The 15075-nt window shown below is 39.2% G+C and overlaps 1 protein-coding gene across 1 annotated transcript in view; it reads right to left on the bottom strand.

The window, feature by feature from the left end:
- DIP2A (DIP2 disco-interacting protein 2 homolog A (Drosophila)) overlaps positions 1-15075 on the bottom strand; it is a 183560-nt gene that overhangs the window by 73682 nt on the left and 94803 nt on the right. The window contains exons 6-7 of the mRNA XM_006876117.1: positions 5940-6059; positions 4324-4521 (exon numbers count right to left, since the gene is read on the bottom strand). Coding sequence (XP_006876179.1) covers positions 4324-4521; positions 5940-6059 — 318 coding nt within the window. The remainder of the gene's footprint in view (positions 1-4323; positions 4522-5939; positions 6060-15075) is intronic.

Below are 15075 nucleotides of genomic sequence, written 5' to 3'. Positions count from 1 at the left end.
AGACTACCCAAGGTACTCTTAAAGAAGAAAAGAAGATGGGAAGACTTACCCTATGTGTGTTAAGACTTACTATGAAACTTTAGTAAGTCCTGGTGTGATGCTGTAGGATACACACTGAACTGCTAACTATAAGGTTGGTGGTTCAGACTCTTGGCAACTCCTTAGAAATGCTATCAGGATCACAGAGTCAGAACCAACTCAACAGCACTTGACATCAACAGGACACAAGGACAGAACAATAAATCAATGGAAAATCGAGAACTCCAAACAGATTCACCCATGTCTAGAAACCTGATTTATTAAAAAGTTGGTACTCCAGAGTAATAGGGAAAGGGCAGACTTTCTTTCAGCGGTAATGAGACAGCTGCTTATCTATCTATATTGAAAACGGTGACACTGGAGCCCATCCTCACATCATACACAAAAATGAATTCCAGATGAACATTAGATCTAAATGTGAAAGGCAAAGCAACAAAGTTTTTCCATCATAACAGAATAATTTCATGTTCTTAACCTAGGAAAAGAGTCCTTAAAGAAAGCACTAGTCATTAAAAAAAAAACCGATGAAACTGGATGTAACTTTAGTTCAGTAAGACTCCAGTGAGCAGGAAAAACTAGGATGCACAGTAGAAGATATGTGAGAACATGTAACACTGGCAAAGGACTGGTGTCCTGGATACATTAACAAGCCTTATGAATATCCTATATTTAACCCTTTTGTGACCTATAGAGTATATGGCCTACAACCTACATTTCCTGCCTCTGGAGTTTAGTGGGAAGTGGCTAACCCACTTTAAGTGAACACTCCCACCTGGTGGGAGCTTATAACTGGGTGGAACTGAAGAAACAGACCTCATCCCACCAAGTGACATGGGTCTCATTAATTATATCAAAATCCATATTACCTCAAAGAATTTTTTTTCGTTTCATTTAATATGCAGTCAATTACTGAAAACACATAGTTACAACAAAAAAATTAACTGCAGAAAATAATTCTATCTTGAAAGGATTAAAATGTGCAAAAAGATTCAATAGGTACTTACTTAATCAAATAGAAAATTCAAATGATTTCTTTTCAATGTGAAAAGAGCTCAAGAGGGAAATGCAGAGTAAAGCCATCATGACATACATACTACCATCTCCTCAACAGATTTAACAGATTATTATTTAAAATGAATACACCTGGTTATGCCAAGGGCCACAAATGATAGAGAGCAGATGGAAAATTGGAAAGTAGAAATTAAAAAGCAGTTTGGCATTATCAAATAAAGGTGAAAATCTACATAGCCCCAGGCACAGGACCATTTCTAAGTACCCTACAGAAATGCATGTTATGTGGACAAGTGGCACACACTGGACTGTTCCTAGGAGCACTGTTTCTAACAGCCCAAACTGGAGGTGACTCAAACACTGATCAACAGTACAATGAAAAAGTAAATTCTGATATATACAATCCTTGAGAGAAATGAATGAACTACAACTAAACACAGTAACATGGATGAGCATTCAAAAACATAATGGGGTTAAGATAGTGTTGCTTCCAAATAGGAGAGAGTACTGGTAGCAGACCAACAACTCTACCTAGAACAATTTAAAAATCTGATAAAATATTGAAATTATCAATGGTATAGTCACAGAGTAGCTCAGCAAGGGAACTAGAGGAGTTAAGACTAGAGGGAAAGTGAGAAGTGAACTGACTTTCCATGGCGTTTTCCCCCAGGGAGTGCATCTAACAACAACAACAAACATAAAAGGAATAAATCTAACAAAATATACTTACAACTTCTGTACTCCAAAGTATAACACATTGCTGACAGATAAGGGGGAAACACTGCACAACCATAAATCAGAAGATTCCATATTATAAATAGTATCATTTCTCTTCACATTGAACTAATGCTAGTCAATGTACCAGCAAGATTTTTGTCTGGAGATCGACAAAACCGTAACAAAACTCAACTGCTGTGAAGTCAATTCTGACTTAAAACAACCCTATAAGATAGAGTAGAATTGCCCCCATATGGTTACCAAAGAAGCAGACTTCCCCATCTTTCTTTTCTGGAGCAGCTGGTGAGTCTCAAACACCAACCATTCAGTTAGCAACTGAGAATTTAACCATTACCACTGTGCCACTAAAGGCCCTTGGAAATAGACAAACTGATTCTAAAGTTTACCTGGAAATGCAAAGGTCCAAGAACAGTCAAGGCAATCTAAAGGACCTACATAACATACAACAAGACTCATACACTTGTAATAGTTCAGAGAATGCCTTCACTGTTAGGTGCTGTTGAAGTTCTGATTCATAGTGACCCTATGTACAACAGTATGAAATAGTCCTAGTACTGTGCCATCCTCACAACTGTTGTTACAGTTGAGCCCATTGCTGTTGCCACTGTGTCAATACATCTCTACACTATCAAGCATGATATCGTTCTCCAGGAACTAGTCCTTCTCAATAACATGTCCAAAGTATGAGAGAAAAGTTTTGCCCTCCTGGTTTCTAAGGAGCATTTGGTAGCACTTCTTTCAACACAGCTTTGACTGGTCTTCTGGAAGTCCATGGTACTTTTAATATTCTTCTCCAACACCATAATTCAAATGCATCAATTCTTCTACAATCTTCTTTACTCACTGTCTAACTTTCAAACGCACATGAGGCAATTGAAAATACCATGGCTTGGGTCAGGTGCAGATTAGTCCTCAAACTTGAACACTTTAAAAAGATCTTGTGCAGCAGATTTGCCTAATGCAATACAATGCTTGATTTCTTGACTGCTGCTTCCATGAGTGTTGACTGTGGCAGAGAATATGAACAGGCAAATAGAACAACAGAACAGAGTTCAGAAAGAGATCCACTTTTCAGCAATTACATGACAAAGTAACACTTATGTGTCCCATGGGGGGAAGGACAGACTTTTCAATAAATGATACAGGGTTAATTTGATATTCATAAAGAAAGAAAATGACTCCAATACAAAACAAAGTTCTAGGCAGATTGTAACATTTAACTGTGAGAAGCAAAACAGTAAAGACAACATAAGAAAATATATTCGTGACCTTAGGTTTGACCAAGACTTCAGAAACAGGACACGGAAAGCACTAACACAAAAGGTAAAAACAGACAAATTGGATTATATTAAATTGAGACTTTTCACTCATCAAAAGCCACAATTTAATGTAAAAAGGTAATCTACAAACTGGAGAAAATATTAGTAAAACATATATCTGACAAAAGACTTATATCTGAAACATAAAAAAAGATGGTAATAACCAAACAGAAGAATAAACTACACTTGGATAGTTTATGAAGGTATTCAAGTAGTCAACATGCATGCGAAAAGCACCATTTCATCAGGGAAATGTAAATGATAATTGTAATTTGATGCTATATACCTATCAGAAAGTCTAAAATAAAAGATACACAATTATCAAGTGTTGGGGAGAATGTGGACCAACTGGTATTCTTCATATAATGCTGGAGGCAGTGAAGACTATTGCAACTATACTGTTTGGCAGTATGTCCTATGTGTACAATTCTACAAATTCCTGTATATGTTCACCAGTAGACTCACATGGAATGTTCATAACAGCACTATACACAATAGTCCCAAAGTGGAAACAACCTAAAAGCCCATCTACTATAGAGTGCATAAATAAGTTTCATTTATTCATACTAAACATGCATCAATGAGAATAATTACAACTTTACACATCATTTGTGAGTCTCACCAACAATGCTGAGTAAAAGAATGCAGGAACAAAATAACACTTTTACATAATCCCATTTGTGTAAAATTTTAAAACAGGCAAAGTCATCAATGTTAGTAGTGAGGACAATGGTTACTGACTGTGTATGGGAGGAGGATGCTAGTGTCAGAAGGGGCACAGGGAGTTTTGGGGACCTGGCAATGCTTCAGATCTGAGTGCTGATTACAATTATGTATGCTTACAGTTTGCATTATGCTTCAATAGCATTTCCATAAGAGCGATATGGAACCAAAAGATGTCAAACACAGAAAGATATAAACAGTATGATACCATTATACAAAGGTAAAAATTAGACAACTCTAAACTACACTATTCAGAAATGTATATATAGGTGTGTACACAAAGCAAAATGGATCGCTATGTCAATAGTTGGTTACCTCTGGTGGAAAGGAATGTGTAATGATCCAGTATGTGGCAATGCTCTATGTATTTGACCATCTTGTAGTTTCTGGGAATTTGTTTTATAATAGTCATTAAGCTGTATGACTATGTTGTATTGTATGTATAATATTTTAGAGTTAAACAAAAAGCACAATGGTTTCTATTGATACTTGCCATAGGTGAGGGTATATATGGCCTTCCCAGTTGTATCCAAGGCAGTCAGGCAGGGCGCTTTGGGCTGGGTTGTGCCCCACTGCTGCAAGGCAGCCAGCAGTGATGGAGGCCAAGGTGTTGCCATAGTCAGTGGTTCTCCTTTCAGCATGACCATCTGACTGCCCTCAGGTTTTGGCTGATTTGGATCTGGTTGCTGAACTACAAACAAAATCCAAGTATAAAAACCAACATTTCAGAGTACCATGCATCATTATGAAGTTTACAATGATTTGTTTAAATTTGTTTACCATTACCATAGTCAGAGACCAATTAACCCAGAACAGAAATTCAGCTGTGGATAATGGTGATTTAAAATAAATAAACCCACCATCCTGGTAATCCTAACCTCACAGGACAAGGCTAGACTTGAGATGGTGTTTACACTTCTCCAATCCTTAGGAGTATGCTACAACACCTTCAAGGTTAATGGTGGTATTGCACATTTCTGTAACTCCTGAGAAGCAAGGACTGGTAACCTTCTTATAAAGGATGAAGGTGAGCAGAACCACTACTTCAATTCAGGAACTCACAAAGTCACATCGAAAGAAAAATCACATAATAAAATCTATTATATTTCTAGTGGCTATGTAACCAAAATCCCCCAAGCAGGTGAAGGACTGCTCTTAGAAGCATCGTCACCACTGAACTCTGAATTTGAATGGCCACTATCTAATTATAAAGGGAAAGCTGTGCTTAACCCTCAGGATGAGAACACTTGGCTGCTACCCTGAATACATACAGAGTGACTGTGGGTGCTGCTACAGTTCTAACAGCCTGTCTCCTAGGAGGACTGATGGTCCACATGCTTATAGCAGGTCTTCCTTTTGGTCCTTTCCCACAGAAGTATTTCCTGGTTGTCGCTATTGTTAAGTGCCCTCAAATCGGCTGCAACTCACAGTGACCCTGTATTGGGTTTCTGATGAGCAGCTTGCAAGTTTGAATCACCAATGTTGTGGTTAGCAGTCCAGTGCTTATCCTACAGCACAACACCAGGACTCCATATTTCTTGGTAGTTTTCTTTAAAAAACCGGATCTATGTTCTTTTTTACTAAATACAGATTTTATTTATAAATGGACTTGGTGTGGTGCCGTAGGATAAGCAATGAACTGCTAACCAAAAGATGAACAGTTCAAACCCACAAGCCACTCCTCGGAAACCCCATATAGGGTCATTATGAGTAAGAACTGATTCGATGGCACTTAACAACAAAGTTCTGAAAAGGTGTTTTTTTTTTAATTCTGGAAAGGTATGCTGAAACTGATTTAAAAAAAAAAAACCATGGAAAGACAAGTATTTCAGATGTAATGTTTATATGAAAATTTAAATAATGTAAGTAAAATGGAACCATAGAAGTATTTTTAATCACTGGACTAAGAAGCAAAGAAAAATCCTAAGTCACTTTAATATGAACAACATTCTTTTACTTTCTCCAATATAGCTAACAGTCACATGTAATTCAAAACTGACTATTACACAAAATGGCCATTGAGTCTGATATCAGAAATAACTTTCCAGACCTAATGGCTATACTCTTCAAGCAAACAAAACAACAGAAACAAAGTTGGGGAACTCTTACCTTCCAACAACTCCTCAAAATCATCCACAAAGAATTCCTTCAGTGGAGGGCGCTTTGGCCTTTTCAGGGTATTTAGAAGCTGCTGGATTTTGGAGGACACTCTGCTGTTCACAGGGACACCTAGCACAAGAGGAGCAGAGGAGCACTAAGGATGCAGCCCATCATTCCCTTTGACAGTGGGATGTGCAGATGAGACCCAGTGATGAACTATGCAAGAACATGTCATCATTTCTAAGTGCACCCAAGTGCTGGCCCATACAACTGTCACGGGGGAATTTATGAACTCACTCAACAAGTACCTACTGAGTCCTTCTGGTGTCCTGGTATGGCACTGTAGGACAAGCACTCGACCACAAGGTCGGTTTGAACAGCAAAGTTGGTGGTTCAAACTCACCAGTCACTCCTTGGAAACCTTATACAAGGTCCTTAAAGAGTTGGACCCAAATAGATGGCACTAACGACAACAACAACTGAGTCCTTCTAAGAACTATCAGTGGTTCCCAAGACCCTTCCAGGAAGTTCATGATATCAAAACTATTTCCATAGCAATACTAAAACCTCATTCACCTTTCTTACTCTCCTCTCACAGTGATCAGTGTAGTCTTCCAAATGCTACATAGCATGGCATCACAAGGGACTGAATGCAAAGCAGAGAGAAGAGCCCAGATTCTTTTATGAAATCAATCATGAAAGAGATTTGCAAAAACATAAATAAATCAGTGCCATTCTCACTAAATTTTTGTTTTGAAATTTTACATACACACACATAGATATATATATATACTTGCTATTTATGTTAACAGAGTCTTGGTGTGGCACTATAGGATAAGCAACCACGTAAGCAGTTTAAACCCACCAGACACTCCTCGGAACCAACTCAAGGGCACTCAACAATTTACTGTCTTTTTTTTTTTTTTTTTAACTTTTATTGTGACTTGAGTGAAGGCTTACGGAACATATCGTCAGTTTTACATCCAACAAATCATATACTTTGCTTCATTACATGGTTGCAATCCCCTCCATGTACCAAACCGTTAACAGTATTTACCTCTATTCATTTTAATCATTACATTCCTTTCTGTGTTTTCTGCTACCTTCATCTTCCTTCTGCTATCCTCCCTCTTGTATACTGTCTGCCTTTTTCATCCATGTTAACATGCGACTACCCTCTAGCCCATGAATAATCTGCCTCGCCTCATCCCCGCAACCATCATAGATTGTTATTCAAGATGAACTTTTCTTAACTTTTTACAACAGTAGTCTCATACACTCAGCATAATGTCCTCCAGGTTCAATCACGTTGTGAGAGGTTTCAGATTCATCATTATTCTTCAATGTTTTGTAGTATTCCATTGTGTGTACGTACCAAAGTTTGTTTAACCATTTTTCCATTGATAGGCATTTAGGCTGTCTCCATCTTTTTGGTATGTCTCTTATAACAACATATTGAAGGATCCTGTTTTCTTATTCATTCTGCTCTGTCTCTTGATTTTACATTTAATCCATTTACATTACGTGTAATTATCAATAGGTATGAATCAACTGCTGTCATTTTTCTGTGAGTTTTTTGTGGTGCTGCTGGATTCTTTGTTTCACGTAATTTTTTATGCCAAGTTACTTTTGTTTGTGGATCTTATTTTCATTTTCATTTCTGTTGTGTTAGTGCTTACTAAATCTTTCTGATTTTCCTCTTTTTTATTCTGTTGTTGTTAAGTGCCGTCGAGTTGGTTCCAACCCATAGCGACCCTGTACAGGGTTTCCGAGGCTGTAAATCTTTACGGGAGCAGAAAGCCTCATCTTTCTCCCGTGGAGCGGCTGGTAGTTTCGAACTGCTGGCCTTAAGGTTCACAGCCCGATTTGTAACCACTATGCTACCACAGCTCCTTTTTTTTATTCTGATGTGAAGGTATATATTTTTCTTTGAAGTTACTTTGTGATTTGTTTTTTTCCTGACCTAAAACAGTCTGTTTTATCTTTAAATCTATTTGACTTTCTTGCTATTTGGAAGTTCTAAATCTACATTATTCCCTCTTTTTGCTTTGTGGTAACTTCATTATACATTGATACTCTGGTTCTCTATTTTCAGTCTTGTAGATTTGTTTTACTTTAAATACTTTAATATGTGGATTGAGTTCTGGGTGGTGTTGTCATGTATGGTAATCTCAGATTACTGTCTACTGTAACTGGTTCTCAGTCCAAAGAACAGGCCTTAGCATTTTGTGTGTGTGTAAAGTTGGTCTGGTCATTACAAATTCCTTTGATTTCTCTTTATCAGGGTATGGCCTAAATTCCCCATTGTATCTGAAGGATGGAGTCCTGGTCTGGCACACTGTGGGTTAGTGGGCTGGAATGCAAGATCGGTGGTTCAAGCTAACCAAGCTGCTCCGGAAACCCTATCAGGGTCGCTATGAGTCGACACTGACTCAACAGCACTTAATACCAATCTGAGGGACAGTTTTGCTGGGCATATGGTTCTTGGTTGGCAATTTTTTTCTTTCAGAGTTTTATATATGCCATCCCATTGCTTTCTTACCTATGTGGTTTCTGCTGAGAAATTATTATTGGTTCACCTTTGTAGGTAACTTTTCGTTTTTCCTGAGTTGCTCTCAAGAATCTTTCCTTGTCTTTGATTCTAGAAAGTTTATCATGATATGTCTTTGTCATTTTCTTTTGGGATCTATCCTATTTGGGGTTCGTTCAACTTCTCATATGCTTATCATCTCGTCTTTCAAGTTGTTTCTTCCAACAACTCTTCGACAATTTCCTCTGTGCTATTTATTGTCTCTTCCTGTTCTGGAATTCCTCTTCATGGTGTCCCACATAATTCTTTGGTGTTCTTCAGATTTTTTCATTCTTTTTTTTTTCTTTCTGATTTTTCTTCTAGCATACTGTTGTTGTTGTTGTTGTTGTTGTTGTGAAGTGCCATCGAGTCGGTTCCAACCCATAGCGACCCTGTGCAGGGTTTCCGAGGGTGTAAATCTTTACGGAAGTAGAAAGCCTCATCTTTCTCCCACGGAGCAGCTGGTAGTTTCAAACCTCTGACCTTAAGGTTCGCAGCCCAATTTGTAACCACTACACTACCAGATTGAGATATTTAGCTCCAAGTTCACTAATTTGGGTTTTTATTGCTTTAAATCTTTTCCTTTGCCCTTTCAGTGTATTGCCCATTTCTGAAATCTTAGCACCAATCTTCTGAATTTCTAATTGCAGGGTTTATAGGTTTATATTGTTTCTAAATTTGCATTTATTTTGTCTGCTTGTTCTTACAGTGTTTTCCTGAATTCTTCTAAAGTTTCTTCTGGATTCTCATTGCTTTCCTCAATCTTTCTGTCAATCTGTAGAAGGTTATCAAAATATCACTTCTGAATTCTTTTTCAGCTAGTTCCATGATCTTTTTTTCCTCACAAATGTTTTCTGTTTTTGTATCTTGGTTATTTGTTTGAGCCATTCTCTCTTGTTTCTCCATGTCAGCTAAAATTGTCTGTTGTCTCCAGGGCATTGTGGGATTGTTGTATTTGCAAAAATAAAGAATATAATTGTTGGACCCAGATGGGAGGAATCTCTGGTGGGCTCCATCAATTCAAGGTGCTCATGACGAACTGATTGTGGAAGGAGTGTGACAGCAGAGTTCCCAGTCCTAGATGGAGTTCCTATTGGTCTCAGTGTTATCAGGGCAATGAATCTGAAGTAGTTTGTGGGGGCCCTTGATGGAGCCAGTATCAGTGTTTGTTAGGACCACAAGGATGCTAAGGGTAGGTTGGCAGGTTAAATGCTGGTCTGGTGACACCGGATTTAGTAGGTCTGGAGCCAAGCCCATCTGAATCCAGGCACCAAAGTAGCACAGCTGGACCCAACTCACACTGGTGTGGCTCTCAACCACATGACTTTGAACTCCTAGAGAGCATGGTTAGCATTGAGAGTGGATGAGGGTGGGAGCTGGCTACACCACCGGTCATCAGGGGAGCGTGGAAAAAAAGAAATTGCCCCTTTCCCATCAGCTTTGTGAACCTTTCTGTTGCCAGAGCTGTTTACAAGATGGTCGAGCTGCATCTGGCCAGCCATTCACCAGTCAGTCTCCCTTTCTCGTTATTCCTACTAGGCTTCTCCCAGCAAGCACTCTCTCTACCTCTCTAACCTGTCTTCAGAAGTTCAGGGTACAGAAGTTTCATCTGTGTCTATTTTATTTGGTGTCTCATATCTTTGTTGTAGAGGGTCTGGTAGTGAGTCTGCCTAGTCAGCCATTTTGCTGGAAGTTCACTTACTGTTATTTTTTAATGAATTAATATTTTTTTAGTTTTTCACTTTAATTTCTAATATGGTAAATTTCATGAGCTATAACCCACATTACGTGGAGTCCTGGTGTGGCACTGTAAGATAAGCACTAGACTGCAAGGTCAGTTTGAACTGCAAGGTCGGTACTGCAAATTCACCAGCTGTTCCTCAGAAACCCTATACAGGGTCGCTATGAGTCGGAACTGAGTTGACAGTACTTAACAACAGCAACAGCCCACATAAACAAAGAACTCTTTCATGTCCTCAGTAAGTATTAAAAGTGTAAAGGGGTCCTCTAGGCCACAAAATTTGACAAGTGCTATCCTAGGTGATGGAGTCGGTAAAACACGATGAGTTGGACCTCAAACAGCTTGCCATCAGTTAGGTGAAAACAAACAAATATACTATTGTTGTTAAATGCTATGGAGTTGGTTCTGAGGAGCAGTTGCTGGGTCTGAACTGCCAGCCTTGCAATTAGCAGTCTGTGCTTACCCTACAGCAAGCATCATAGCAGGAATATACACACAAACAAGAAAACGCTCTATAATGACAAGTATACTAAGGAAAATGTACGTGAGATGAGAACCAAGCTCAGCTATTGGCAGCCCTGCCATAGGGGAGTAACTGAGGCCCTGGGAGTGCTCCCTGCAAACCCCACCTGCAGTGGACACACTGTAGCTAACCCACTGTCCCACATCAAGTTATCCTCAGAGTATACTTTTATAGCATTGTTTTTTTCTCCAACAAATGAGATTGTCTAGAATCAAGTACTGCGTGCAGTTTTCATGTCTCTTTCTTTCATCTGGAACATTTCTGAGGGTTGTGAAGTCACCCTGTAAAATGTAATTTAGACTTTATTCTTGTTTTTTTTTGCCACACCAATATCTGAGGCTAATTAGTTGGGGATGACTAGACCAAGTGGGATGACCTGTCCACCCCCCAATGCTGACTAAGTTTCACCAAGTAATGGGTAATCTATCATGGTCAGCTGAGGAGGCTAATAAGAGCCATGACTCTTGAGACTAAGATGATCCTTCTGGTTGGTGACCATATATAGGAAAGGGTGTTGTTGTTAGGTGCCATCGAGTTGGTACGGATTCATAGCAACCCTACGGCACAACAGAACAAAACACTGCCCGGTTCTGCACCAACCTCATAATCCCTGCTATGCTTGATCCATTGCTGCAGCCACTGTACCAACCAATCTTGTTGGGGATGTTCCTCTTTTACTCTAATCTTCCACTTTACCAGAGATTGGTCCCTCCTGATAACATGTCCAAAGTATGAGAAATGAAGTCTGGCCATCCTGGTTTCCAAAGCAATCTGGCTGTACTTTTCCCAACACTGACTTGTTTGCATGTCCCTTTTTGCAACATGAAAGCTCCATGTTGTGACTCCTCCCAGATTTCACCCTATACATCTCTTTGTTTGCATCCTTTTTAGTTGTAATAAATCAGTAGCCATAAGTATGGCAGTATATTAAGATTCCTGTAACTCGTTACAATGAATAAATGAACCCACTGGGCAATGAGGCTGTGGGCTGGCGTCTACCTGTTTGGCAGTCTGAGTCACCCTTCTAACATGTGACCTCTGGCCTAGCTGTGGATGGCTAGGATCTGAGAAATGCTGAATGGGCAGCTATTCTGAAAGGTGGTGTCCACCTAACTTGTGATCTCTGACATATCCCCAAGGTGACTAGGGATGGAGAGTGGGCTACTTGGGCAACTAGTGACCAGGACGAAGAGTGGGAGCGTGAGAACCATATTCAATCTTACGTTTTGAGAATTGGATTCATGCTGATCCTTACCACACAATTAGCAAAGAAGGTCAGTAACCCCTGTTTAGTGCAATTTATTTTGTCCTTTATGATGAATTCTTAGAAAGTACAGTACAGTTCAGTTCTTTCTTTTTATTAAAGTAGAAAGTACCTCACTGTTTATGATCGACTCAGGTGCTGCCTTCCTGGCTGAAATACTACCAGAATATAATGTCCAGAGACATACAACTTCCAATGACCTCTCAATGATGTCATTAATTTTTATCATCTGGTCAAAGTGCGGTCTGATTCCCCCATTCTATCATTACTCTGTGTGTATGTGTGTGTGTGTAACTAATAAGCAATATGTGGGGACCATGCAATTTTCCTCATCTTCATTATAATACCTCCCTGGATTTAACAGCTGTTGGATGATGCTTGCCAGAAGCAATTTTCACTGTGATGATTATAAAATAGCTTTCTAACTCTATCATTCCCTTTATATGTACCAGTCAGCACGCAGCATCCTAATGAAGCCATCCCTTCTTCATCCATCTGTTTTCCCGCACAGCATCAAGAAGTACTCATGGACTGCTATTTTCCCAAGACTCTATAAATCATTATAGTGGTGGTGGTTGTGTGCTGTTGAGTTGGTTCCAACTCATAGTGACCCCCGTATAGGGTTTCCAAGGCTGTAAATCTGTATGGGAGCAGAAAGCCTCATCCTTCCCCCACGGAGCAACCGGTAGATTTGAACTGCTGACCTTGTGGTTAACAGCCCAGCTCATAATCCACTACACTAGCAGGGATCCATGACCATTATGTTGTTGTTAAGTGCTGTGGAGTTGGTTCCAACTCAAAACAACCCTGATTTCCAAGGCTTTCAAATCGTCAAAAGATCAGAAAGTTTCATCTTTCTCCTGTGGAGTTGGCTGGCGAGCTCAAACCTTGAACCTTGTAGTTCACAGTCCAGTTCTTATACGGAGCCACTGCACTCCCTATTATGATTCTATTTTGGTACCAGCCCCTGAGCCACTAGTTTGCCATACCCTAATCTATATGATTTTGAGTATTTATTCCTTACTTTCTAAAAGCTCTTTTAGTATTAGAAACATTAGACATTCACCCATGCATTGGTTGCAAATATTTTTCCCCAGTTTATCAATTTTTTTTTAATTTTTATAGTTAATATTTGAAAAAAATGTACATTTTTTTTTAGTTTTGTGGAGAAAATTTATGTATCTTTGCTCTTATTGCATGTAGATTTTTACTCTATCTAGAAATCTAAGGTTTTGTGGTATAAGGTCTAAAACTAAGGCCCAATATCGTATGTTGCCTTGACACCTAGGAAAAATCAGGAGGAATTCAAGTAGCCCAGCAACAAGTTCTCCTCCCAACTATGCTCCCACAGGTAGATAAGATCCCTTAACCAAACAACCCTCCTTATCATGGGAGCCAGGGCAGTGCCTGCTTATCACTGAATAGCAGGTTTCAGTTCCTTACCAACCTGTGAAATTATTGAAACGTACTAATCACCTCTCACAGGAATCAGGGATTAACCACCCTTTCATTACTACAAAGCCTGTTTCCCACAGCCCCTGCTTGTTCACTCTGCTCCTGAGTATGAACCTGCACATTGTGTAGTGTTCTCCTTCCCCAGGCTGTTAGGAACCCTGGTAGTGTAAAGAGTAAGTACTCTGCTACAAACCATAAGGTCAACTGGTTCTAATCCACCAGCAGCTCCACAGGAGAAAAGATCTACAGATCTGCTCCCATAAGGTACAGCCTGAGGAGCAGTTCTATGCTGTCATGTATGAGAGGTTATAAGATCATTATAGACTCCTGGTGTGGCACTGTAGACTCAGCAGTGGACTTCAAACCACAAGATTGGCAGTTCAAACCCACTGCTCCTCGGAAACCTTCCCTATACAGGGCCACTATGATTCGGAACTGATGCAATAGCACTTAACAACAACAACAGGGTCACTATAAGTCAGAATCTGCACATGACAACAGCAGGCTGTAAGTCTATGTGACTAATAACCTGGTATCGATCTGATCTGGCCAGTGCCAGGTGTGTCAGGTGTTCAGCCATCCCCAAAACCCTGCGGCAGGAATCCCTTCCTCACTAACAGGGTGAAGAAGAGGCAGTCTAACTACCTTTCCCAATCATCAGGTTAAAGAGAAATCCACTGTTTAAAAATTTCTTCCTTAATTTCTTCCATTAAAATCTCTGGTTCTCTTGGAGTGGTGTCAAAAAGAATTTAATTTGAACTTTTTCTAAATAACTTTCCAGTGGTCTCAGTAACTTACTAAAAAGACCACTTTTCCCACAGTGAGGCAATATAACAGTATTTGAACATAGTGTGATAAGGTAAAGTAAACCATAAAGCATACAGTAAACCCTACATAAGCAATAAGGAAAATATAAGAGGCAATAAAATAGAATGCAAAAATTAATTAAACCAAAAGAAGGCCAGAAAGATGGGGGAAGAAATTAAAGATGAATGACATAGGAAATGTACGGCGAGATCATAAATTTAAACCCAATCAACTTCGCTGTAAACAGCTATCGAAATAAAAAAAAACAAGAATGGAAAAAATGGTAAATATAATAAATACATTTTATTTATCAAGGGTAAAAGTAAAACAACAACAAAAATTTTTTTCTATGTAAAAACGACTCACATAAAAGGTGACGAGAATATAATAATATCAGAAAAAGAAGACTTCAGAACAAGAAATTTCATCAAGGAAAATTTAATAATGATGAAGGGCTAAATTCATCAAGAAGACAAAATCTATGTATACACCCTAATGACTGAACCTCAAAATATAATTAACGACCCTGAAAGAAAAAAAAACTGCCAACCAAGAATCCTCTACCCAGCAAAGCTGTCAATCAAGTACGATGGTGTACTCAAAACATTCCAGGATAAACCGAAGCTAAGGGATTTTGCCAAAGCCAACCCTGTGATGAAAACATCCTAAAAGGAGTTCTGTGGACTAAGAACCAACAAGAACAGACAACAACCAGAGATTGACATACATGGCAGCACCACCCAGAACTCAATCAACAAACGGAAGAGTCAAGAACAGAACAAAACT

This window comes from Chrysochloris asiatica, unplaced genomic scaffold (assembly GCF_000296735.1).
Source record: "Chrysochloris asiatica unplaced genomic scaffold, ChrAsi1.0 scaffold00354, whole genome shotgun sequence".
Taxonomy (NCBI): Eukaryota; Metazoa; Chordata; class Mammalia; order Afrosoricida; family Chrysochloridae; genus Chrysochloris; species Chrysochloris asiatica.
Note: the sequence above shows the minus strand (reverse complement) of the source record. Positions and strands in the feature narration are given on the sequence as shown.